This window comes from Mastomys coucha, unplaced genomic scaffold, assembly GCF_008632895.1.
Source record: "Mastomys coucha isolate ucsf_1 unplaced genomic scaffold, UCSF_Mcou_1 pScaffold5, whole genome shotgun sequence".
Lineage (NCBI taxonomy): Eukaryota > Metazoa > Chordata > Mammalia > Rodentia > Muridae > Mastomys > Mastomys coucha.
Window position 1 is genome coordinate 71,266,590 of NW_022196911.1, and position 25,538 is coordinate 71,292,127.

Sequence of the window (25,538 nt, forward strand, 5' to 3'; positions counted from 1 at the left end):
CTCTTAGGCCCCAGTCAGGATATGGCTGTTCTGGGCCCACCCCTGACCCGTTGGGTGGAAACAGGAAATTTGTGAGACTTGGTGTGTGCTGGTCTCGGTGCCTGGCTCCGAGACTGATAAGAGCCATTGTGTGGCCACTAGGATGAGCCTGCTCTGGATAGATGTGCTTCCCGGAGGAAGGAAGCTTTATAGGCCTTTCCTGGGCGGAGGAAGCTGAGGGAGAAAAGGGAAGGTGCCCAGCCATCAGTGCCTGGGCAGGCCCAGGGTGCCTCTGCCCCTCCCGTGCCAGCTTCTCCTTCTGGAAAAGTCTGTTTCCCCCTGACTTCCCCGTTCGTTCTCATTTCCTATAAGGAATGACTGGAGACCCAGAGCTCAGTTCCAGGCCAGGAAAATGTCAGCTGTGATTTAGCAACAATGAAGACAGAAAAACAGGAACACTGGGGGTGGGGGGGGGACGTGCAGCTGAAAATAAACAGAGGGGGTACATACCCAAGGAACCCAGGAATTTACCTTGAGGCTCTGGAAATGAGTAGGGTAGAGGTCTCTTGCTGTTCCTAACAGCCCCTTCTGCCTAGCATGGCCAGCCTTGGCCTCCAAAAAAACAAGATGTAGTCAAGTGGTCAACACATGCCTATCCAACCAGCACTTGGATGATACAGGAGGATCACTTGAGTCCAGAAGTTCAAAACTAGCAGGGACAAAATACATAGTCAAACACCCTTTAAAAAAACAAAAAACAAAAACAAACTAGTGTAAGGCCCACTACCTTTAGAGGGAGCCAAGTTTCAGGAACCTCAAGAGGGTCAATGCTGCTAAGGGATCCTCTTGGTTTGTGGGAAGATGTGCTTCTCTAATTGATCTGAAACAAGTCAGCTTGAGAGGCCCTGCCAAGGAGTTGCTGGGAAGGGGGTGGGGGGGATTGTCTCCTAACCTTTGACCTGGAGCCCAGGGTCCCTCATGGGTGGATGCATCAGCTCCTCTGGTTACCTGAGACAACAGGCATTTCCTCCATCCTTCAGCCCCTCCTCTTCCTGCCCCAACCCTCTGGCCAAGAGACCTCCCAATCAGACCTGGACTGCTCCAGCTGTGTCCTGAGAAGCTGGACCAGCCACATCCCCAGGGGCTGGAGTTGAAGCAGAACCAACTGGCCTTCCCCAGCGTGAGATAGTGGAGCCGCCAGAGCCAGTGGGCCGCTGGGCAGTTTTTGCTTTCTGCAGGCTGGCTCTCCATACAGCGGAATGGCACTACAAGTAGAACTGATACCAACGGGAGAGATCATCCGTGTGGTCCATCCCCACAGACCATGCAAACTCGTAAGCTATTATGATACTGTGGGCTGGGAGGAATGGTGGTAGGGTCTCTCCTGGGTTGGGCGACCTCTTCTGTACATCCTGCTGGAAAGACATGAGCATTGAGGAGCTGTTCTGATCTTCGATGGGGACAGAAACCATTAAGACAAGGAGTACGTGGAAAGAATGGGTAAGGGATTGTGGGCTACTAGAAGGAATTTCTTCAAATCGGAGGTTTGGATTTTAACTCCTTTGCCAGCTTCCTCAACCTAAATGGGCTTAGCTGGAAACTGGACATAGATAGCAAGATGACAGTGCTCTGACGCCAAGAGACTACTACATGTAAAAGTTGCGGAGGTACAGTACTATTAATTCCTTTCCTTTCCCCACCGGGCAAAACTGGGATTGCCCAACTCTAGCAACATGGAACGAAAAGGTGGTTGAAAGAAGAAAGAAAATTAGAAATGGGGAAGGACTGGCCTAACACGCAAGGCAGTATAGTGAGCGTCTGGTTTGCTTAAAGAGGGAGAATCGCATCTGGTGTTCTCACCCACCAAGTACTACGGCGTGAGTTGGGTCTTCTACTGGAGGAATGTGTGTGTGTGTGTGTGTGTGTGTGTGTGCGCGCCCGTGTATAACTGTACTGCGTCTTGTCCTGCGAGTTAATAGAGAAGTGCAGCACCAAGCCTCGGCGGGCGCTGGCCCGGGCCCTGGGGAGGGCCACCAGCACGGGGCGGGGCCCAAGGGCGCGCGCGCGCCTGAGCCTGGGCCTTGCGGGGGATGACGATAGGCGGCGGCCCGGCCCCTAGCGGGCCCTGGGCGGAGAGAGCGTACCGGGGCTGCGAACTCCGGAGGTGGCCACGCCGTCCAGCCCAGCCCCCGCCAGATCACCCGAAGAACCAAGCCGGTGGGTACACGAGGGAGGGGACCTAACCACAGAGTCCCAGATAGCAAGAGGGGTAGGCGGTTGAGCGCCTTCAGCTAGCTGCCAGAGCTGTGGTCGTGCTGTCTCTAGCTGGGTACTGCCGAGACGGGATTCGCTCAGCCCGACTAGTGCAGGGTCCCAGGACCCGCAGGCACTGGGGCTCAGTCTCTTGGGGGCGGGCGCGGGATCCAAGCACTCCGTACTCCCTCCGAGCCACTCCCGCAGGCCCTCCCAGCTCTGGGTTCCGGAGAAACGAGTAGAGCCCCGCCCCTTCCCGTCCTTCGCCCCCTGAGCCCAGGCGCGCTGGTGATCCCTGCGAGCCGTTTGTGTAAATGCGGCGGGTGCGGGGCTTAGAGATGAATGGGAGAATGAATGGCTGGCCCACAGTCTTATTCAATTACAGCATGAGCCAGCCTCTTGCTCACACTGCCAGCCTCTGAGATTCATTCATTCATGCAAGCGCCCACCAGTGGGTTATTGAACTCTCCAGCGAGTGCCTAGCTGAGTGCTTGCCTAAGACCGGAGCAGTCTCCCGGCGTCTGACGAGGAAGCAGACGATTTGTACTTAATTTAGTAAGGAGGAGGCTGTGTATTAGAGGAAATTAAGGAGCTATGGCGAAGGTGATTCCTGAGCTGACTTCGGTGATGACTAAGTGAGGTGGGTAGGCCGAGAGAGCTGGGCTAAGGAAGCTGCAGGTGCAAAGCCACAGAACATGAAGTCTCGCGTGGTTGGTGGTTGTCAGCAGGGGTACAACCAGCACCTCCTGGCTGTGTGTGGTAGTGAAGGAAAAAGGGACTGGAGAGAGGACTACCTGTTCAGTTAGAGGTTAATCCAGGAGCAGTGCCGTAAACTGAGCCCGTTCTCAAGCGCTCGACAAGGAGCAGTGTGTGTGAAGGGGCAGCTTTGCACCCGGGGAGCTGAGCTTTCTAAGCCTCTTCTCCATTAACTTGAGATGGTAACTGTGAGATCTGCATTTGTAAATGCCAGACCGGAGAGCAGAAGGCTGTTGCTTTGGTCCAGCGGAGGAGCAGGATGGAGAAGCAGGAATGAGGTTTTAGCAGGTGGTGACTGATCTGATTGATGTAAGGGAAGAGGACCAGCCTTGAATGCTAGCCAGGTCACGGTTACCAGCTAGAGATGCTGCCCCCTCTCCGGGGAACGATCGTGAATGTGAACATTCATTTAGGGGCAAGGTTCTCTGTTTATTTTTGCTGGACTCTCAGGTAAAGAATTCTGGCAGACCAAAGATCCATGGTTCTGAAGCCAGGGTGCTTAATTGGGCACTGTGAGCAACCCTCCCCCAGCCCCCTCCTCCACATTCTCTGAAGCCTCTATCAGTCCCTGATGGGGCAGCCTGGGCCCAGACCTAAAATGGATTTGATAATCTAAATTGAGCCAGGCACGATAGCACACTTTTGCAATCTCAGCACTAGGGAGGCTGAGGCAAGAGGCTGCTGAGTTCCAGGTCAGCCTAAGTGCCACAATGAGACAAAGACAAAAGTGTCTGCTTTGTGCCCAGCGCTGACTACCAGGCAGGCTGTAGTTGTGCTTTCCCTGTGTGCCTCAGTGAAAGTCACTTCAGAGCAGAAGGGCCTGCAGCCCTTATCCCACCAGAGGTCAGGATCAAAAACACTGGGTAAGGGGCCACTGGATGAACCAGTTCTGCAGTCAGCCCCATTTCCCATAGTTCCAGAACACATCTGCCTAGGTAGGAAGAGCCCCAGAGGTGGTTTTAGGAATTAGTCTTGGGTCACTCACTGGCTTAAGGTGGACTCTAACCTGAAGCCATCCTTAAGCCCAGGGCCATGTTGTGGGGCCCTCAGGTGTTCCCCAGTTGCCACCCCTAAACATCAGTAGTCACACTACACAGGTTCTGTCCTGGGCCACTGAGTTAACTGTTGGGAGGGATCAGAGCGGCACTACCGTAGTAGTATTAGGGGTCCTGGGTTCCAGTCCGATTCCTCATACCAGTCTAGAAATCTTAAACTTTCAAGGCTTCTCACCTACCTACTCTCGGTTCCCCCTTCTGAAATAGAATAACAACAGAACTCATGGTGTGCGTCCGGCACTGACGGGAGTGACAGAAGCTAAGAACGGAGGAAGCGCCTGGTATGGCGGTGTCCCTCACACCCTTGGTTCCTCACTTCAACTTCCCCTCTCTGGACTCACGCTCCTGCCCAGAGAGGTGGAGCAGGCTAGGAGTAGTTGCCCGGACTGTGTCTGGCTTCAGGCCCGCAGGGCGGCGGCGACACGCCCTCCTTCCGATGCGGGGCGGTGGCTGCGGGGGCGCCAGCGGGCATCCTAGGAATGCGGCTGCGCCGCTCGGGATGGGTGAAGTCCGCCGGACCCCTCCACAAGCGGATTCCCCTCATTCCTGCCGCTTGACGCGGTGGGGCGGGGCGGGCACTGCGGCCTCGAAGCCCCTCCCCCTCTAGCGCGCTCCTCCCACCCAGATTCTGCTGGCCGGAGAGGGAGCTCTGTGAGGCCGCGGCAGGGGGAGGGGAACGAGCCCAGCTACTGCTGGGGACTCCAAGCTCTCCCGCTTCGGTCTTCTAATGCTCTGGGGTGGGCCGAAGGTCGTATCCTCTTTATGCTTATAAACCTGGGGACATCGTAAAGGGCGCTCCCCTTGTCTTTCATCCATCTTCCACCTGCAGCACCCATTCCCCTGGCCCGCTCCAAAGGGCTTCTTCATTCCCCAGCTGGCGCCTCACGCCACCCCCACTCCCGGTTTGTGGCTCAGGCTGTTGTTCACGAAGTAATGAACCATCCTTCCCCTCGAGGCTGCAGGCAGCACCTGTTGCAGGCTCACCTCCTCCCCAGGGAGTCAGGGTTCAAGGGGTGGGGCGTTTTGGTGTTTTGGGTCCTTACTCCCCCTTTCCTCCCTAGGCCAAGTCTATATAGCCTTGCTCTATGTTTCAGGTTCCTTACAAAGGGCGAGGAATAGATAGATACGACACTTGAGAACCCTTTGCAAGTGGTAGATATAGGGGCGGGTGCTTTCCCCACTAGACAAGAAGAGTGGACTCTTCCCCAAGTCCCCCAAGTGTGTGTGTAGAATGAAAGAAGAGGGTAGTGGTGTTGATGGCTTGGTCAGTGCTTCATTTCAGGCAACCCAATAATTCTGGCAAGTATTAGCCAGTCGGTCTCTTAAGGCACTTGTTCATGATCATCCTGCTAGAAAGAAAAGGCCAGGCTGCTTTTGTTTGGTTTGTTTTGCCGTAGACATCCACATACCACAAGCGGCGGCAACTGAGCCAGAGTCCACTCCGCTCCTCACACACACTCTTCTCGGGCCTAAAAGGGGCTGGTGTCGTCAGAGAAGCAGCGAGGATGCTGCTGCTGGGAGCTGGATAGGGAAGACAGATGATGGCCTGGGTTCAGGGAAGGGGGGGATCCAGAGGGACCAGAAAGGAAGGGAGAAAGGAGAGGAGCCCATGGGGCAGGACACTGAGTCCGGAGGATGTTCAGGCTGGAACATAAGGCTGCACATGTAGGAAAGTCAAAAGGGCGCTGCCCACCCTGGCTTCTTTAGGGGCCATGCTGGGCAAAAAAAAAAAAGAAGGGCACCCTGCTGCCAACTCTGATCCTAAGACTTGTTTCTTTGCTAGGGAAGAGATCTTTCAAGAGATTTTTCTCCTCGGGCTCTCTTGGCATAAGTTTGTAATCTTAGCACTCAGGAGGCTGAGGCAGGAGGCAGGAGGCATCTTGAGTTCCAGGCCAGATTGGGCTCCGTAATGAGACCCTGTCTCAAACAATTTCTTTTCTAGAGATTTAAAGAATGGAGCCAGTCCTTCGGGAGTGTGTATGGGGGTGGGCAGTGTCCCGTACAGAGGCTCCGCCTGTCCCGGGGCGCCGGCCGTATTTGGACATTTCGTTCTATTTTTAACTTTCCCGGGACTCGAGGTTGGGGGTGGGGAGGGAAATCCTGCTTCCCCGGTGACCCACGGGCTTCAGCCCTGGTCTCGCGCGGGGTGTCCGGCCCCGTGTTGTAGACACGAGCCCGGAAGTGAGTTCCGGAGCTGTGTAGACGCGGCGGCCGCGCGGGTTCCGGGCCCCACCCTGGAACTAACGACGTTCCTCCTGGAAAACCTGACTCAGGCGGAGCCCGCGGCACGCAGGAGGCCCCGCCCCTCGCGCGCCCACTCTTAGGTCCCGAGGCCCCCTCCCACCCAGCCCGGCTAGGCGGGCTGCAGAGGGACGCAGGGTCGAGACTCCGAGCCCCCTGAGCCAAGGGGCCTGCAAGGGGCGGTGCAGGGGGCGGGCCGGCCCCTCCCTCGGTTACGCCGCGGCCGAGCACCGACCCAGAGCCCGGGCAGCGGAGCGGGGCGCGGGGTCCGGCAGGATGCGCTACCGGGCGTCGGTGAGCATGGGCGCGGGCAGGTTTGGGGTCCGGGGTATCTCTCGATGGCGCTCCTGGGCGAGCCTTGAAGCAGGCGCGGCCCAGGAATTTCGGTGGCAGATGTCCCTGAAAGTTGCTAGGACAGGAGGCCGAGGCGGAGAGGGCTGCAGAACGCTCGAACCCAAGGCCATGCGGTCGCCTCTAGTGAAGGCTAAGACCCCTCCCACTTGAGGACCAGGGGGCGGTGGCTGCGGCGGTGTTTAGCTGCAGCTTCGTGCTGGGTGGGTCAATGGTGGGCAGGTCTGAGGGAGACAGGGCCCAGGCTCTTAGGGGTGACAGAGAAGCAGAGAACTCCTGGGCAACTAGGGTCAGCAACCAGGGTCAGGGGAGACTTGGTGACCTCCCTGGAATTTACAGCGGCTCCCAATACCTTCCTCTTCCTTGACCCCCTAGCATTTTCTAGATCCTGCAGGCCCTCTTTGAAAAGAAAGCTCTGCCTTGGACGCAGCTTGAGGGTCTAAGTCTGTACCTGCCCCACCCTCGGGTGGCAGCTGGGTTTCCCCTGGGAGAACCCTCCACCTCCTAAGGCTTCTCAACCGTGGAGGAGCTGTGTGTGTGTGTGGGGGGAGCCTAGCAGCTGGAGTGGAGGGAGTGGCTCCAGTTGAGGGAGGGCAGGCTACCCCCTTCTGGGGTGGGCATCAAGTCCAGCTGAGGTGGTGGCCCATGGGGAAACCCTCTCCTGGGACATGAGCTCTTGCTTGATCCCTAAACAACTGCTACTTCTGGGAATTTGGGGTGGATGAGAACAAGAGAAATGGCCCCTCCCTGTCTGCAGAATTCACTCTGAACCATTTGTCCTCCAAAGCACCTGTAACACGTAGCTGAGGGATTTGAGGTCACCTGAACTAACTCACTCCTCTTCTCTGAAGAGGAAGCAGTCCTGAGAAAGGAGGAGGTTTGTCCAAGGTCAACACAGCATTCTTTCTGCCGTTTCTAGGAGCTCCTTCTCATGACCCACCTTTCTCCGCTCAAAACTACGTCTCCCTGGATCCCATGCCCTTGTTCAGTGTCCGATGGACCCCCTGGTTCTCCTGTGGACTGTGTGCACTGTCCTTGTGTCCCATGTGATCTCTTTTCTGCATTCCAGCATCCTGTGACCCAGCCATATGTCCTAAACATGTTCTGTAGCCTGTGTCCAAGTGGCCCCTGCCTTCTACATCCTGCAGGCGGGGTAGGAGACAGGCGTTCACCAGCAAACTCTGACAGTATCTTCTGGTTGGTTCTCCACAGGCCCTGGGCAGTGACGGGGTTCGAGTGACCATGGAGAGCGCCTTGACTGCCCGAGACCGGGTGGGGGTGCAGGACTTTGTCCTGCTGGAGAACTTCACCAGCGAGGCTGCCTTCATTGAGAACCTCCGGCGGCGATTCCGGGAGAACCTCATTTATGTGAGAACCATGAGCAGTGCCAGGCCCACAGACCTAGGGGAAGATGGTCCCAGGAACCTTCAGGAGAAGCCTCTGACCCTTGTCCTCTGCTTCCTCCCACCCCACCCCCCAGACCTACATCGGCCCTGTCCTGGTCTCTGTCAATCCCTACCGAGACCTACAGATCTACAGCCGGCAGCATATGGAACGCTACCGTGGCGTCAGTTTCTATGAAGTGCCACCTCATCTGTAAGTGATTCCCTTGCCTTTCCAGGAGTGACTTACCCTATCCTCATGCAAGCTGACCCCATCCAAACCCCACTCTGAAATGATTCCCTGACCCCTGGGTGACTCACTGGTCCCTACTGTGAGGAATCCCATGATTGTTCACCCTAGGGCCACCTCAGTTCTCCTTAGTTGAGCTTGAATTCTGCCCACTAACCTGGACCCTCAGCTCCTGGGCTCGGTTCCTGCTCATGAAGTATTCCTTTAACTATCTAAATATGGCCCGCCTGTGAGGACTCCCAGCCTCATAAAAGAGCCCAGCTTCCACCTGGCTGGCACCCACCCCACTTGGAGTGATCCTCAGCTGAGCTGGCATACCCTGTTTCCTTCCCACCTGTCCACCCCCTTCTCCATTTTTCAGCTTATAACCCCCACATTTTACAAGAGTGGTCCCGTCAGGTATGGGTGGGGCTCCCCCACCCTGGGAACTCCCTGACAAACCTCTGCCCCAGGTTTGCAGTGGCTGACACTGTATACCGGGCACTTCGTACTGAGCGTCGGGACCAGGCAGTGATGATTTCTGGAGAGAGTGGGGCAGGCAAGACAGAGGCCACCAAGAGACTGCTCCAGTTCTATGCAGAGACTTGCCCAGCCCCTGAACGGGGTGGTGCGGTGCGAGACCGGCTGTTGCAGAGCAACCCTGTGTTGGAGGTGAGGGGACAGTAGCATCTGAGGAGAGGGTTGGACAAGAACATGCCAGGCTTCTCTCACATTCCTATCCCCCTTAGGCCTTCGGGAATGCCAAGACTCTCCGCAACGATAACTCCAGCCGGTTTGGGAAGTACATGGATGTGCAGTTTGACTTCAAGGTACCTGTGGGTATATTGAAGATAAGGAGGGGGTAGGTTAGCCATTCAGTAGGTTCAATATTTGTTGAGTGCCTACGATGTGCCAGGCACTCTTCCAGGTGCTGCTCTTGGAGCAGTGAAATCAAACAGATCCTGTCTCCTGGAGTGATAGGTGAATTATTACAGAAATATAGTAATGCAGACCTAAGCAGAAAATAAAATGAAGTAACAACTTCTTTTTTAATGAGATAGTCTCGATTTGTAGTCTGATTGCCCTTGAAATTCCTGATTGTCCTGCCTCATCTTCCTGAGTAGCTGGGATTACAGGAGCACACCACCTCAGCTGTATCATCTGCCAAGCACCTTGGGAAGACCTCCCTCAGAGACGGCATTTCAGTAACCAGGCATGGTGGACTGGGGAGCAGGTGCAGCAGATGCCTGGGGGAAAGAGGCTAGGTAGATCCGAGGCAGAGCGTTTGATGTGTGTAAAGATGACCACAAAGCCAAAAGCTGGAGGAGAAAGCAGGAGTGGGAAACCAGATGCACTGAGGGCCTTTTAGGTCTTTGCAAAGATTTTTTTTTTCTCTTTTTTTTGCCTTGGTGTGAGAATTAAACCAAGGACCTTAAGTCATGTTAACACCGGCTCCACTGAGAGCTATCCTCAGAGCCCAGCAAGAATTTTTTAAAAAGCTAAGTGAAAAGGAATTATCAGAGGGTTTTGAACAGTCGGTCCCATGATGTAACTCTCCTACTGAAAAGGTCATTCTGGCCTTTGTTAGGAGTAGATGGCAGAGGAACCCAGCCAAGCAGGGGAACCGGTTAGGAGGCTGATGTAATAATGTAGCTGACAGATGGCGGCCTCTCAGATCAGGGTGGTAGACATAGAGGTGATGAGCAGAGGTAGGATTCTGGGTGTTTTCAAGGTTAAACCAGCAGGATTGGCTGTTTGGATACAGGAAGTAAGTGGGGGGAGGGGGTTCCAAGGAGGACTACAAACATTCCTCTTGAATAACTTGTAGGACAGAGTTGCCACTGACCAAGATGAGAGGTCGTGAGCCGGAGTTGGTGTGGGAGAGGAAAAGCTGGAGTGCACTGCTGTCAGGCTTGTTAAATTTGCAGTGCCTGGCAGGCATGCAAGCATGACTCCAGAAGTGGTTGAGTGTGTGTGTGTGTGTGTGTGTGTGTGTGTGTGTGTGTGTACGTGTACCATGTGTGTGTTTGCCCACTGAGGTAAGAGCAGAGTGGGTGCCTGAGTCCATTTAGCTAGTGGCAAAGCGAGAATTAGAGCCCATGTTTACTACAGGGGAGAAAGAGGAAGACGGCTTCTTTCTCCTGGACCCAGCTGACCATCCCTGTTCTCACTCTGCCCATAGGGTGCCCCTGTGGGAGGCCACATTCTCAGTTACCTCCTGGAAAAGTCCCGAGTGGTCCACCAGAATCACGGAGAACGGAACTTCCACGTCTTCTACCAGCTCCTGGAGGGGGGCGAGGAGGAGACTCTTCGTCGTCTGGGCTTGGAACGGAACCCCCAGAGCTACTTGTACCTGGTGAAGGTGAGTGTTCCACAGGCAGGGCTGGTGCCATCCAGGGGGCACAGGGCCCATGGCAGCAACCCAGCTATGCTCTTTCTCCAGGGCCAGTGTGCCAAGGTCTCCTCCATCAACGACAAGAGTGACTGGAAGGTTGTAAGGAAGGCGCTGTCGGTCATTGACTTCACCGAGGATGAAGTGGAGGTTAGGGCTCTCTGTGAACCCTCCTCCCCTCACAAATATACCCACTTCTTTTGGACCCCCTTTTCTACTAGAGCCCCCTTCTGCTCCAGAGGGGCCTTACCAACCTTCCCCTGCCCTATTAGAGCATCTCCCAGTTGCTCTGACCTCCCCCACCCCATAACCACCACGTGCCCCTGCTGCCATCCCAGGACTTGCTAAGCATCGTGGCCAGCGTCCTGCATCTGGGCAATATCCACTTTGCTGCTGATGAGGACAGCAATGCCCAGGTTACTACTGAGAACCAGCTCAAATATCTGACCAGGGTGAGTGTGGAGGGCTGAGAACATGGGACGCACACTGAGGAGAGAGGACCTGGCCCCTCACTATGTCTACCCTACCCTTGGCAGCTCCTTGGTGTGGAAGGCACAACACTGAGGGAAGCCCTGACCCATAGGAAGATCATCGCGAAGGGGGAAGAGGTGAGACTCAGACTGGCCACAGGAACGGGAGGTGTATGCAGTCCTAGGGAGCCCCGACCTATTGTTCACCTGCCCCCCTCCCCCCAGGCTTCCCTTCCCCTAGTCTACTCTAGTAGTGCTAGAGAGGCCTAAGGCTGAAAGAGGTACAGTGAGCTAGCCAAGGCTCCCACCTCCAAGAATGAGGCTGCTGTACCAGCTTCCCCCTCGTGTCCCAAAAAGCACCACAACCCTCCCACTTAATGAAGCTTGGGAGGCAAGGTGGTAAGAATGTCCTTGTCTGATGCCTGAGTCTGAGGGGAGGTCCGACAGAAGGGTATCTGTGGCATTCATCTCCTGTCTTTTTCCCTGTGGCAGCTCCTGAGCCCACTGAACCTTGAACAGGCTGCATATGCAAGGGATGCTCTTGCCAAGGCTGTGTACAGCCGTACATTCACCTGGCTGGTCAGAAAGATCAATAGGTCACTGGCCTCTAAGGTGAGTGCTCAGTCCAGGCTGCTTCCAAAGAAGACGGGGAGGGTGGTCGGGGAGGCCTGTGGCGGGGAGCTGGGGCAGGCACTGGGGACCCATGCTGTCTGCTGACTGGCTGGCCCTAGGATGCTGAGAGCCCCAGCTGGCGAAGCACCACAGTTCTTGGGCTCCTGGACATTTACGGCTTCGAAGTGTTTCAGCATAACAGGTCAGTCCTGCACTTTTACCCCTGCCCGAGTGCCTGTGATGCCTTCTGCCCCTCTCTTCTGTCCCCTGTCCCCCTCCCAGCTGTGACCCGGCTTTGCATCTCTTAGCCCTGCTGCTTGTGCTTGATCCTGTCCTTTCCCCATCCCTGCTTTGTGTCCCCGGCACTACTGTGGATTCTCCTGCCGTCCCTCAGCTTTGAGCAGTTCTGCATCAACTACTGCAATGAGAAACTGCAGCAGCTCTTCATTGAGCTGACTCTCAAGTCCGAGCAGGAGGAATATGAGGCTGAGGGCATTGCGGTACGTACGCACCTGGGGTGCCCTGCGTGTTATGGGAAGCTAGGCACTGGGGCTCCCAAGAGAGGGTACGGAACCCTGTAATTGATGCCCTTCTCATTCTGTGCAGTGGGAACCTGTCCAGTACTTCAACAACAAGATCATCTGTGACCTGGTGGAGGAGAAGTTCAAGGGCATCATCTCCATCTTGGTGAGTGTCCTCTGCTCTTGAAGCTTCATGCTGGGAGACAGTTGGGAAGGCCCCTTCCTTTCTCTCCAGGTGTGTCCACTAGGTCAGAATGTGGGGTTGGGCAGGGCAAGCTGAGGTGCTGGCCCAGTCTTCAGGCTCCCTGTCAGGGCTCCCTAAACTCTGCCCCCTTTTCCTGTGCCCATGACTTCCTACATGGTGTCCCCTGGAGTTATCACCCCCTATCCAGTAAATCCCTCACTTTGTGTGCTGCCCTGCAGGATGAAGAGTGCCTCCGTCCTGGGGAGGCCACAGACCTGACCTTCCTGGAGAAGCTGGAGGACACTGTCAAGCACCACCCTCACTTCCTGACGTGAGTACGCTGCTGGGGCCGGGGGAGGCTGGGGTCCCCACAGTAGCAACACCATGGTTGAAGGCATTGCTGGATGGTAGTGGTAGAGGGTTTACCCAGCATGCACAAAACTCCTTTTAGATCCCCAGCACCCAAAACCAAACAAACCACCAGCCACAAGTTAATCACCAGAGAAAGTGATGATAGGGACAGTTATAGAAAGCCACCATTGGCCCTTTCTCCTTCATCTTTTTTTTTTTTTTTTTGAGAATGAAACTTGCTAAGTTTCATTACTAAGTTTGTTTTTTTTTTAAGCTTCCTTATTTGTGAATTGCTTTTTATGCAAGGAATCTCCTACCCATAGGAGGCGGAGGCTGTAGGATCAGTAGTTCACAGCCATCTTGGCTACAGAGCACTCAAGGCTGTATGGAGATCTTGTCAACAGAAAACAAAAAAAAAAAAAACACCTGGGCAGTGGCTGCACACACACACACACACATACACACACCATAGCATGCACCAGCTATGGTGGCACACACCTGTGATCCTAGCACTTGAGAAGTGGAGGCAGGGGAGATCCGAATTGAAGGCCAGACTAGGCTTTATGAAGCCCTGTCTCAAAACATTTTACTGTTTTAAAATAACTGGGCAGTGGTGGCGCATGCTTTTAATCCCAGCACTTGGGAGGCAGAGGCAAGTGGATTTCTGAGTTTGGGGCCAGCCTGGTTTACAGAGTGAGTTCCAGGACAGCCAGAGCTACACAGAGAAACCCTGTCTCGAAAAACAAAAAAAACCAAAAAACAAAAATCCAAAAGGATTACTTAAAATGGAGAAGCTTAGCACACAGACTGGGTGCATGCAACCCATCTCCTAGCCTACAGCACCAAGGATACTTTCTTGTGCTCCATCTAACCAAAACTCAGAAAAATTCACTCATTTGGTAATAGTAATCTAATCTAATCTAACCTAATCTATTTAGATTGTAGAGGTAGAGTTTGGGATGATGCCCCAGGGCTTTTGGACTCTAAAGCCTTGAACACTGTTTACTTATCAATACAGAAAGCCAAGCATGAAACAAAGCTGGCTCTTTTGCTAGATGGCTTATACACTCAAGAAGTAGAGGCAGGGAGATTGCTGCAAGCTTGAAGCGAACTTGGACTACCATCATGTGAGCTCCCATCCAAAAAGAAAAAAGGAAAGAAAGAAGGAAGCAGACAGAACATTGAAGAAAAAAAATTTTTTGAGGGGATGCATATTGTTTAAGACAAGATACTAGCCGGGCGGTGATATTTGTGTCTTGTTCTCCCCATCTCCCTCTCCCTCCCTCCTCCCCCCCATGTTGGTTTTTTGGTTTTGGTTTTGGTTTTTGTGTTTTGTTTTTTAAAGAAAGAGTTTTTCTGTGTAGCCATGGCTGTCCTGGAACCTACCTGTAGACCAACTGGCCTTGAACTCAGAGATCTACCTGTCTCTGCCTCCCAAGTGCTGGGATTAAAGGTGTTTGAAAGTATGCCTGTCAGGTTTTGGTTTTTTGAGACAGGGTCTCATGTTGCCCAGTCTGGCTTTGAACTCACTATGTAGAAAAGAATGGCCTTGAACTCCTGATCCTAACTTCCCCTGCCTGAGTGCCAAGACTTCGGGCATGTGCCGTCATACCAAACAACAAAATTCACTTTTGATTATAAAAACAATACTGCTCATTAGACAGAGTTGGAATGTGTGCAGAGCCTCTTGTGACCCTGTTACCCAGCGGTCGTTCTTGGTAACAATTCCAGGCATTTCCTTCCTGTCTTTTCCTATACATTTTTTTTCCAAAGTCAAGAATTTACTGTGTATAAAGCTCAGGATAATCTTATGTTTTAAGGTTTTTTTTTTTTTCCTGTATCACCAAGCTGAAGAATTTCTTCAAAATATTTCTTTCAAAAACTGTGACCCATGGAGACCTCACAGCTCTCACCCTGCCTTGGGTGCTCCCAAGGAGCCTCTCCAAGGTTTTGGTTTTTTTCTTTTGTGGTATTTGAATATAGAACATAGGACTTCACATGCTAGGCAGGCATCCCCCAGTGAGCTACCTCGAAGATGACTCTCTAGGTTTCTGCTGTAAGAACAAGGCTACTGAGTTCATCTTCATGCCTTAAATCTTTGCTTATATCTCTGGTTACAGGCTCAGAATAGGTTTTTTTTTTTCTTTTTTTTTAAATTTATTTATTTTATTTATATGAGTACACTGTAGCTGTCTTCAGATACACCAGAAGAGGGCATCAGATCTCATTACAGATGGTTGTGAGCTACCATGTGGTTGCTGGGAATTGAACTCAGGACCTTTGGAAGAGCAGCCAGTGCTCTTAACCGCTGAGCCATCTCTCTAGCCCACAAGCTGTATTTTTGTTTGTTTGGTTTTTTTGTTTTGTTTTGTTTTTTTCAAGACAGGGTTTCTCTGTATAGTCCTGGACCTCACTCTGTAGACCACGCTGTCCTGGAACTCAGAAATCTGCCTGCCTCTGCTTCCCAAGTGCTGGGATTAAAGGCATGTGCCACCACTGCCCGGCTTCAGAATAGTTCTTAAAAGTAAGAGGTGAGGGCTAGAGAGATGGCTCAGCAGTTAAGAGCACTGGCTGCTCTTCCAGAGGTCCTGAGTTTAATTCCCAGCAACCACATGGTGGCTCACAACCATCTGTTATGGGATCTGATGCCCTCTTCTGGTATCTGAAGACAGTGACGGTGTACTCATAAATGAAATAAATAAATCTTTTTTAAAAAAAAAAGAAGAAGAAGAAGAAGAGGTGGGCTAAAGGGTACAAGTATGTTTAAAATGTCAGTAATCTCTTGGGATATACTCCATTCTGAAAATAGAGAGGACAGCTTTACCACCCTCTAAACAGCTGAGCACTAGCCAGAGGTTATGAAAGCCGGGTCCTATGCCTGTAGTGCTTGGCAGCCTGAGCCCAAGTTCCTCCTCCTAGCTCCTGGAGTTGTGCGTCCCTGGACAAGTTTGTCTACTGTTCTGAGCCTCTGTGAACCCTGCAGCAAGCGTGCATAGTCTGCCGCACAGTGTGCAATCTGTGGGACAGCCTAGGGGCCTGCTGGCTCCTTCCTGGATGGCTCTTAACGCCTCTTCAACAGGCATGGGCATGCTCCAGGTCAGAAGTCTGTAGTTTCCTGTTCTTGTCACCCTCAGGCACAAGCTCGCTGACCAGAAGACCAGGAAATCCCTAGACCGAGGGGAGTTCCGCCTCCTGCATTATGCTGGGGAGGTGACCTACAGTGTGACTGGTGAGGATCCTGACGCTGGGTCCTGTGGGGCAGGGAGGGGGCACTCCCTCACCTTCCATCTGCTCTCCTTCCAGGGTTTCTGGATAAAAACAATGACCTCCTCTTCCGGAACCTGAAGGAGGTAAGGGAGACAGGAGAACTGGGGTGGGTTGGGTACCCACAGCCCTGTGTGCATCCCTGATTTTATGCTCAACTCTGACCCATCTTCTGGCTCACAGACCATGTGCAGCTCAATGAATCCCATCATGGCCCAGTGCTTTGACAAGAGTGAGCTCAGTGACAAGAAGCGTCCAGAGACGGTATGGAGTCTATGACACTGGAGGGGTGTGTGTGTGATGGAGTACAGACCAGAGCCTACTGTGCACTGCCATTGGTGTCTATGGGAGGCTGCTCTCAGGGCCATCTTTGCTCACTTTTTTTTTCTTCCAATTTATTTATTTACATATGTATATGAGTGCTCTGTTTGCCTGCATGCCTCCCTGACAGAAGAGGGCATCAGATCCCATGACAGATGGTTGTGAGCCACCATGTGGTTGCTGGGAATTGAACTGAGGACCTTTGAAAGAGCAGCCAGTACTCTTAACCGCTGAGCCATCTCCCCAGCCCCTTTTGTTCAATTCGTGCCATTTGTTTATGTGTGTGTGTGCGTACATGTGCCAGGGTGTGAGTGGAGATCAGAAGACAATTTGTTGGGAGTCTGCTCTCTCTTTCTACCACGTAAGTCTTGGGAATCAAACTCAAGTTGAGAGGCTTGTCAGGAACTGTTTTTACTCATGAGCCACCTTTCTCCAAATGTAGACCTCCTTGCTTCTTTCCATAGAGTACCCCTTCTTTCTATAGGGGTCTGTGTGGGTGCTTTGTGTATCTGCTTAGCCAGCAGACATCTCTCCACTCTGAGGAATCAGAAACAAATGGGTGTGGTCAGGACCAGATGCTGAGTAAAAAAACTGGAAAAGTCCATGGCCCAGGAGGACGGGGGTGGGGTGGGGTGGGGGGTGCTGCATGCATGGGCGCTTTGGAACCACTAAGAGGAAGCAAACTGCCTGAGGGGGTGGAGGGGCCTGGGGAGGCTGCAAGGCAGACGCAGCATTTGAGGTAAGAAGATAAGTAAGGGCTTATTGAGTGGACCTGTAGGGGACGCTGTAGGCAGCAGGAGGTCAGCACATAATACAGAGGCCAAGCCAAGCTAGACAATTGAACAGAACAACCCAGTGGAGGAGAGGCTGGAGGAGGCCCATGTGGCCAGTGGTGCCTGATGCAGAGGATCTTGAGCCCACTGAGGGCAGAGGCGCAGCTATTGGGCTGAACCAATGATTGGTTATCACAGCTCCAGATTGGAAGAGAGAGAGGACCAGAGTTTTTCCAGATGGATCACATTGTGGTGCCTACCCAGGACTCTGCTGTCCTGACCCTGCCCTCCCCACCTCCTCCCTGAGTCTCTTCCTCTTCCCAGCCAGTATCTCCCCACTCAGGACACCTCCACACCCTCCCTTCCGATACTCTGCAGCATGCCGAGAGTTTGTTTCTTTATCCAATGACACCACACCCCCAGCCCCAGCCTTGTTCTTCTCTTCCTGACTCAGGACAGGGATCACTCTCTACCCTGTCCCCCAGGCCTGGGACTTTTCCCTGCTCTTTCATTCAACATTGGGTGATGCCTATTTCTATGGCTGAGTACTTCTTTTTTGGTTTTTCGAGACAGGGTTTCTCTGTGTAGCCCTGGCTGTCCTGGAACTCACTCTGTAGACCAGGCTGGCCTCAAACTCAGAAATCCACCTGTCTCTGCCTCCCAAGTGCTGGGATTAAAAGCATGCACCACCACTGCCCAGCGCTTTTTTTTTTTCTTAATTAGATATTTTCTTTATTTACATTTCAAATGTTATCCTCTTTCCTCATTTTCCCTCTGAAAATCCCCCTATCCCATCCTCCTGCTCACTAACCCACCCACTCCTGCTTCTCTGTCCTACACTGGGGCATGGAGCCTTCACAGGACCAAGGGCCTCTCCTCTCATTGATGTCCCACAAGGCCATTCTCTGCTACATATGCAACTGGAGCCATGAGTCCCTCCATGTGTATACTCTTTGGTTGGTGGTTAGTCCCTGGGAGCTCTGGGGGTACTGGTTGGTTCATATTGTTGTTCTTCCCATGGGGCTGCAAACCTCCTTAGCTCCTTGGGTCCTTTCTCTAGCTCCTCCATTGGGGACTCTGTGCTCAGTCCAATGGGTGGCTGTGAGCATCCACTTCTGTATTTGTCAAGAACTAGAGGAGCCTCTCAGGAGACAGCTATATCAGGCTCCTGTCAGCAAGTACTTGTCTGGGTTTGGTAACTGTGTATGGGATGGATCGCTAGGTGGGACAATCTCTGGATCTCTGGATGGCCTTTCCTTCAGTTTCTGCTCCACACTTTGTCTCTGTATCTCTTCCTATATGTATTTTGATCCCCCTTCTAAGGACGGAAATATCCGAATTTTGGTCGTCCTTCTTCTTGAGCTTGCCTAAGTACTTCTTAACTCCTCTCCTTTGTCTCTGTAACCACTGCTCCAAGTCAGTCCCTATTATTGCGCCTATGAGCCAGCCAACCTCTTCCCTGGTTTCCTGGCTCCCCACCAGCCCCTCCCAACCCATCGTCTACATAAATGCTGTAGAAATAATCTAACCTACAGATCTCAAGCCACTCCCTTACTCTGAACTCCTCATGGGCTGTTTTCCTAAAGATAAAATCTAGTTTCTCTAGTGTAACCCTGCTCTGATACGCTGCCTCTGCCTGCCTTAAATCTTTGAATCCCTGTTTCAAGCTTTTACTTAGCCATTCATCTGCCTGAACTGCTGCTTCTCTCCTGCTTATCTCCTACTGACGCTCACAATCTCGATTTAGGATCTTCCCTGTGCACTTTTCCTTAGACTGATCAGTTGTCTCAAACATAAAGAGGGGATGGAGGTATCTCAGAGATAGGATGCTCTCCTAAAGAGCACGAGGCCCTGACTTTCTTCCTCAGCACCAGGAAAAGGGGGTGGGGTGCAGGGAGATGGGGTGTGATGTCATTAGGACCTCTGAGAAGGAAAGCTCGGTTTCTAAGCTGAGGTCTCTAACTGGCTGAATGGAAGTAGGGTGAACTCCAGGCCATTCTGGTATGAGGCAGGGGTGAGGGGAAGAAGCAGGGGGCAGAGGAGACATGAGGCTTCAGTCACCTCAGCCCAGCCCCAGACAACCTCCTATACTCCTTTGGCTCATCAGGTGGCCACCCAGTTCAAGATGAGCCTCCTGCAGCTAGTGGAGATCCTGAGGTCTAAGGAGCCTGCCTATATCCGGTGCATCAAGCCAAACGACGCCAAGCAGCCCGGTAGGTCCTCTGACCCCATGAGCTGTGAACTGTGCCTCTGGGATGGGGACACTTCCTCACAGAGAGAGCCTGAGGACCACCCTTGTTACTCTGGAGTTGATTTGTTACTTTGTTTCCTCTCAGGGCGCTTTGATGAGGTGCTCATCAGACACCAGGTGAAGTACCTGGGACTGATGGAGAATCTGCGGGTACGCAGAGCCGGCTTTGCCTATCGTCGCAAATATGAGGCTTTCCTGCAGAGGTGGGTGTGGTGAGCCCACCAGTGAATGGATGAACTGGGAGTGTGAGCACCTCCTGGAACCTGTGAGGAGGGACAGTTATAGTTCTAGTTTAGATATGAGGGTACACAGACCCTCAGCTGCTGTGAGACCCAGGCCAGCAATCTTTTTATGCTACAGGCCTAATGTTAGTCTTGGAAAAGACAATATAAGTCATGTACATAGCTCCACCCTCCCTTAAGCTCCCGGTGAGAGGCACAGGAGGAGCACATTTTCAGGCTGCCACCAGAGATGGTGGTGACCAGAGCTCAGAGAGGATGTTGTGACTATGTAGCTATTCAGAGGACAGAATCTGAGCCTACCAGAATACGAATCCCATCTCTGCCTTAGGAAGATACTTCAGTCCTCCATCTCTAAAATGGGGACCCTCAGGCATGTGGGCCATGTACCAGCCAATGGGAGCACCTGTAGACTCACAGCAAATTCCCCTCCATTCCTAGGTACAAGTCACTGTGCCCAGAGACGTGGCCCATGTGGGCAGGACGGCCCCAGGATGGTGTGGCTGTGTTGGTCAGACACCTCGGCTACAAGCCAGAGGAGTACAAAATGGGCAGGTAAGTGGGGCCTGTGTCTGGGGCCTGGAGGATGAAGGAGGTGGCATCCAGAGGCTGATCACTGCTGTCCTCCCAGGACTAAGATCTTCATCCGATTCCCCAAGACCTTGTTTGCCACAGAGGACTCCCTGGAAGTCCGAAGGCAGAGTCTAGGTGAGAGAGACTCACCTTTGCTGTCCCACAGGGGTCCTTGTGACTAGAATCCGCTGCTTTTGGGCTTTCTCTCTAGGAAACCTGCCCAGCCACACTCAGGTCTCTTTCCTCTTTGACCCTGCCCAGCAAAAGTCACCAGCTACCCCAGTTGCCTCTGGACACAGATGCCAAACCCATCCCCACGCTCCCCTGCTGTCTTTCATTGCCTCACACAGCCCTTTACTCATTCTGCTGACCATGCCAGGCCCTCAACAAGGGCGCTGAGCTCTGACAGTTCATTTTCTCCCCCAACCATAGCCACCAAGATCCAGGCGGCCTGGAGGGGCTTTCATTGGCGGCAGAAATTTCTCCGGGTGAAGCGATCAGGTGTGGGGGTGCAGGGGTCTTTTGGAGGGACGGGTCTAGGAGTGGGATGGGTCCTGTGGTGAGAAGATAAAGGTCAGCTATCTGTGGTATCCACAGCCATCTGTATCCAGTCATGGTGGCGTGGCACACAGGGCCGGAGGAAGGCAGCCAGGAGGAAGTGGGCAGCCCAGACCATCCGTCGGTGAGTGCTGGGATGCCCATGTGTGGGAACTACAGATCAAAGTGAGTATGGGCATCTCCTGTCAGGTTTCTCACCCCAGCTGCATCTGACCCTACCCCCCCAGACTCATCCGTGGCTTCATTTTGCGCCACGCACCCCGGTGCCCTGAGAATGCCTTCTTCCTGGACCATGTACGCACATCATTTCTGCTTAACCTGAGGCGGCAGCTACCCCGGAATGTTCTGGACACCTCCTGGCCCACACCCCCACCTGCCCTGAGAGAGGTCTGCGGGCTCTCCCTGCTGCTGCGTTAGGGAGACTCATCAAAGCACTTAGCTCATGATCTTCTTACCCTGTGTCAGGAGAGCTGGCCTGGGAAAGCTCAGCGGGGAGAGAAAGTAGAGATGGGCAGTGAAACACGCCACAGGGCTGTCTGGCTTGAGGGACCTTCTGAGGCTCCTCAGTGGGAAAGGCAGGCTGGAAAGGTGTTCTGACCCTGCCTTTCACATAGGCCTCAGAGCTGCTACGGGAGCTATGCATGAAGAACATGGTGTGGAAATACTGCCGGAGTATCAGCCCTGAGTGGAAGCAGCAGGTGTGGAGAACTCGGCTGCAAGTATTTGTCTGTAGGGGCCCTGGGAACAGCAGGCATTTTGCCTGGTCAACACTGTAGCCTCAAAAGAAGGCCAGGCCTTCACTGGACTTCATATAGCAGGTGGAGGCTGCAGTAAGTTTGAGGAAGCAAATAGAAGACATGATGTGGGCCAGCTTGCTTTGGTTGGTAGGAGCTGTAGAACCTTAGTCGGTCCAGCTTCACCCTCAGTGGTTAGTGCCAGCTGTGGATGTGCCTTGTATTTACCAACATGGTGTTGGGTAAGGAGGACCTTAGATAACCCGACAAGGCACTTAGCCACCTACACGACCCTAAGCTGGAGCTGGATCTCGAGGGCCTGGTGGGAATCATTTCCAAAGTCAGACCTGGAACTTGATGGTCTGTCATGACTCCTATGGAGAGCTCTCTGCCTTGTTTAGTGAGGATGATGGGCCAGGAAGGGAGAAGCTGACGGGAGTCTTGGTGACTGGTGACAGCCACTAGAGAGCTAATGAGAGAGCTGCTAGGGCCGCCATCCAGGTTTTCCCCAGTCCTTTGACACTGTTCTTTTTGTCTCTTCAGCTGCAGCAAAAGGCAGTAGCTAGTGAAATTTTCAAGGGCAAGAAAGACAACTACCCCCAGAGCGTCCCCAGACTCTTCATTAGCACACGGCTTGGTGAGTTCCCATTCTCCAGCCCTTGAGCCTTCCAGCACCATCTTGTCTCCTTCTGGCCTTACCTGACTTTCTTTTCCCCTGTTGTAGGGACAGAGGAGATCAGCCCCAGAGTACTTCAAGCCTTGGGTTCTGAACCCATCCAGGTAAGAACCCGTTGCAGTTCTAACTGTCCCCTTCCCTCTCAATCTCTGCCCCAGGGCTAGAAAAAGTGGGTCATCGCCTTATCAGTGGGTAAAGAAGTTGTCCCTGCAACCCCTTAACCCCTACCCTGCCCCTCACACTGTTCTGTGTCTCTAGTATGCCGTGCCTGTGGTAAAATACGACCGTAAGGGCTACAAGCCTCGCTCCCGGCAGCTGCTGCTCACACCCAGTGCTGTGGTCATCGTGGAGGATGCCAAAGTCAAACAGAGAATTGATTATGCCAACCTAACCGGTTAGCCAGAGCAGAGGCCTGCAGGGGTGGGAAGAAACCCTGCTCTGAGCACCACTCCCTGATCTCTGTTCTCTCCTCTCAGGAATCTCTGTCAGTAGCCTGAGTGATAGCCTATTTGTGCTTCATGTGCAGCGTGAAGACAACAAGCAGAAGGTACCCCCTTTAGGGCTTGGGAGGCGGAGGGGATCCCCTAGCCCTAGACAAGGCTTGACTCATCCGTGCATTGTGCTCCCCAGGGAGACGTGGTACTGCAGAGTGATCATGTGATCGAGACACTAACCAAGACAGCCCTCAGTGCTGACCGTGTGAACAATATCAACATCAACCAGGGCAGGTGAAGCACGTAGGGGGGTGACTCAAGGACATGGGAACAGGACCACCCTAGGGGTTCCATCTCTGTGAACAAGTCTTCACGTGCTTCCTTGCCTCCAGCATCACGTTTGCAGGGGGTCCAGGCAGGGACGGCATCATTGACTTCACATCTGGCTCTGAGCTTCTCATCACCAAGGCTAAGAATGGCCACCTGGCTGTGGTGAGTGGGATCTGCTGTCCTGGGTCTAAGGTAGAGCCATTGACAACCAAGCCCTCCTTGGACTATGTGTCCCCTTTTTCCTGTTGCATGTCCAGGAAGGCCAGAGAGGGGAGTTGCTTGGGCCCCTCTGGTGGCCATAAAAGGGTGAAAATAAGTAGGGCAAGTAAGCCGGGCAGTGGTGGCGCATGCCTTTAATCCCAGCACTTGGGAGGCAGAGGCAGGCAGATTTCTGAATTCGAGGCCAGCCTGGTCCACAGAGTGAGTCCCAGGACAGCCAGGGCTACACAGAGAAACTCCATCTCGGGGGGAAGAAAGGGGGGGGGGCAATGGGAAAGATGTGTAAGATTACAGGGAATGGTGGTGTGCATGTGGGAGGTTCATTCTGGCAAGCAGGTATTGCCATGGAAACAGAAAAGTCTTCAGGACCAAGACTCCCATAGGACTGCTAGGGGACTATCTAACCTGAGCCTGTAACCCCCTGCAGCTCCTCCACTCTCTCCTGGGTTTCTTCCCCTAGGTGGCCCCACGGTTGAATTCTCGGTGATGAAGGCACTGGTGGACCTCTCCTGACTCCTGATGCTTCGCTTAGTCCCCTCCCCTCCCAGTTACCAAAGACTCAAGCTTCCAGACAGGGATCCAGGGACACCCTCAAAGCCCACCTGCAAACTCCTGCCTCCTGCTTGCCCTCTCTTGAGGTGATCAGGAGCCAGGCAGCTACCCCAGGAGTGGGCCAGGCCGGGCCACAGCAATAGAAAAGCAGAGGCCTGAGCAGGCCAGGCCAGCCCTCTGCTGATGCCAAATATCTAAGAGAAGGGAATTTTAACTGAGGTTTTCTCTGAGATTTTTTGATGCTTTATAGGAAACTATTTTTTTAAAAAAGCCATTTTCCTACCCTAAACACACTGGATGTGTTTTCCCTGACTCAAACAGGGCAAGGAATGTAGCTGAAAGACTGACTGGGCTGGGCTGTGAGGCCCTCTTCTCTGGCCAAGCCTCTCATTCTCTTGGCACCTTGTCTGTCTGTCCATCCACCTGCACCTTTTGCAGCCCACTATGACCTCCACCAAGAGGCTGAGGCCACCTTTGCCTACCCCATATTCCTGCCTTAAGAATGTCCTTTTAGGGGCTGGGGTATAGCCCAGTGGTAGAACTGGTGCTAAGCATGTGTGAGACCCTGGGCTCAATCCCCAGCATTAAAAAATATATATAGATTTTTAATAATTTCACCCCAGTCTGAGGGCATCCTGAAGTGGGGGGAAAGTCTTAAGAGTTTGCAAAGCTTCAGAGAAATTGTCTGGTCCAGGCTCCTGGAATCACAGAGCTGGAGACAGAGGCACCCAGAGGGAAGACTTGCCTAGTAGAAGATGGAAGCAAATCCTAAAGCGAAGCCCGCCCTCAGCACTTCTCACTGCCTTTCCCAGGGACAGGGAGGCCCAGGCAAGGGTCATGTCTTATGTATGCACCTGGCTCTCTGACCAGCAATAACCTTTGGGAGCCACTGGGTGGGAGGAGTCTTCTGCCTGGGTCTATGCCTTAGGATGACAACCTCCTTATACACACATACTTTCCACCCAATTTAAGAATCATAGGGTCTTTATTGGCCCTGGATGCCTCTGTGACCTGGGAGCATAGGGACAGGGTTGGCCTTGGAGGAACTGCAGGGGCATCACCTCTTTCTGCTGCTTCTCTCCACCCCAGAGGTCCTTGGGTTTTCCCAGCTCCCTCTGTGCCCTCTGGGGCTCTCAGCCCACTGCTGACACTTCTGCAATCCAGAGAAACACTAAATAAAGCAATATGTATTTGCCAACATAGTCTCTCTCTGAGTGCTGGGGAAAAGAGGCCCTAGAAGGTAGCCTGGGACTTGGTCCTACAGAAGAAAGGAGACAGACCTACTTAGGAGCAATAGAGAGACCAAGTTGGGTGTGGTATTGCAAGCCTTAGTGCTCAGGAGGCAGGGCCAGGAGAATTGGATTTCTGAGTTCTATGCCAGCCTGGTCTACAAATCAACTTCCAGGGCTGTATATAAAGAGAGACCCTGTTTCAAAAAAAAAAAAAAAAAACCCAATGGTTGTACTATGTTATACTTTGTCCACCAAAGGCTGCTTAGCCTAGCACTGGGCTATGGATTTGGGCAAACATCTGGTCTGGCAGCACCGCTGGATCAAGAAGATCTAGCATGGGCAATATAAGCCCAAGAGCCCGTGCTGATGCAAGACAGATTCAAGTGGGGAGGGGCCAGCACTTCATAAAGAGGCTGGTGAGGTAGCTCAGAAGCCTGTTTCCAGTTCTGGGGATAACAAATCCAGTCCAAAGTGGCAAAGTGGCTTGGACAGAAAAGGCCACTTGTCAACAATGGCCATTTTATTGTTCTGGGGAGATCTACTTCTCAAAAAACTGTTAGGAATATGTCTTGAATCCATTCTAGGCTTAATCTCTGGGTACCACTG

The 25,538-nt window shown here is 53.0% G+C and overlaps 1 protein-coding gene across 3 annotated transcripts; it reads left to right on the forward strand.

The window, feature by feature from the left end:
• The first annotated feature begins 1,051 nt into the window (after positions 1 to 1,051).
• Positions 1,052 to 24,890, forward strand: Myo1c (myosin IC). Of its 3 annotated transcripts, none has more exons than XM_031352009.1 (32): positions 1,052 to 1,313; positions 7,848 to 8,003; positions 8,116 to 8,231; positions 8,720 to 8,918; positions 8,996 to 9,076; positions 10,429 to 10,608; positions 10,690 to 10,788; positions 10,977 to 11,090; positions 11,175 to 11,246; positions 11,601 to 11,720; positions 11,840 to 11,922; positions 12,115 to 12,220; positions 12,327 to 12,407; positions 12,665 to 12,756; positions 15,911 to 16,005; positions 16,080 to 16,126; positions 16,224 to 16,304; positions 19,242 to 19,347; positions 19,471 to 19,588; positions 20,066 to 20,179; positions 20,256 to 20,332; positions 20,630 to 20,698; positions 20,795 to 20,879; positions 20,983 to 21,142; positions 21,370 to 21,453; positions 22,033 to 22,126; positions 22,214 to 22,269; positions 22,424 to 22,559; positions 22,642 to 22,712; positions 22,796 to 22,893; positions 22,992 to 23,091; positions 23,609 to 23,962. In XM_031352009.1, the coding sequence occupies exons 1-32, from the start codon at positions 1,239 to 1,241 to the stop codon at positions 23,633 to 23,635; spliced, it is 3,192 nt and encodes a 1,063-aa protein (XP_031207869.1). In that variant the 5' UTR covers positions 1,052 to 1,238; the 3' UTR covers positions 23,636 to 23,962. The 3 variants fall into 3 exon arrangements, with proteins under 3 accessions (XP_031207869.1, XP_031207871.1, XP_031207870.1); XM_031352011.1 differs by lacking the exon at positions 1,052 to 1,313 and adding an exon at positions 2,050 to 2,196; XM_031352010.1 differs by lacking the exon at positions 1,052 to 1,313 and adding an exon at positions 6,173 to 6,578 and having other exon boundaries at positions 23,609 to 24,890.
• The last annotated feature ends 648 nt before the right edge of the window (positions 24,891 to 25,538 follow it).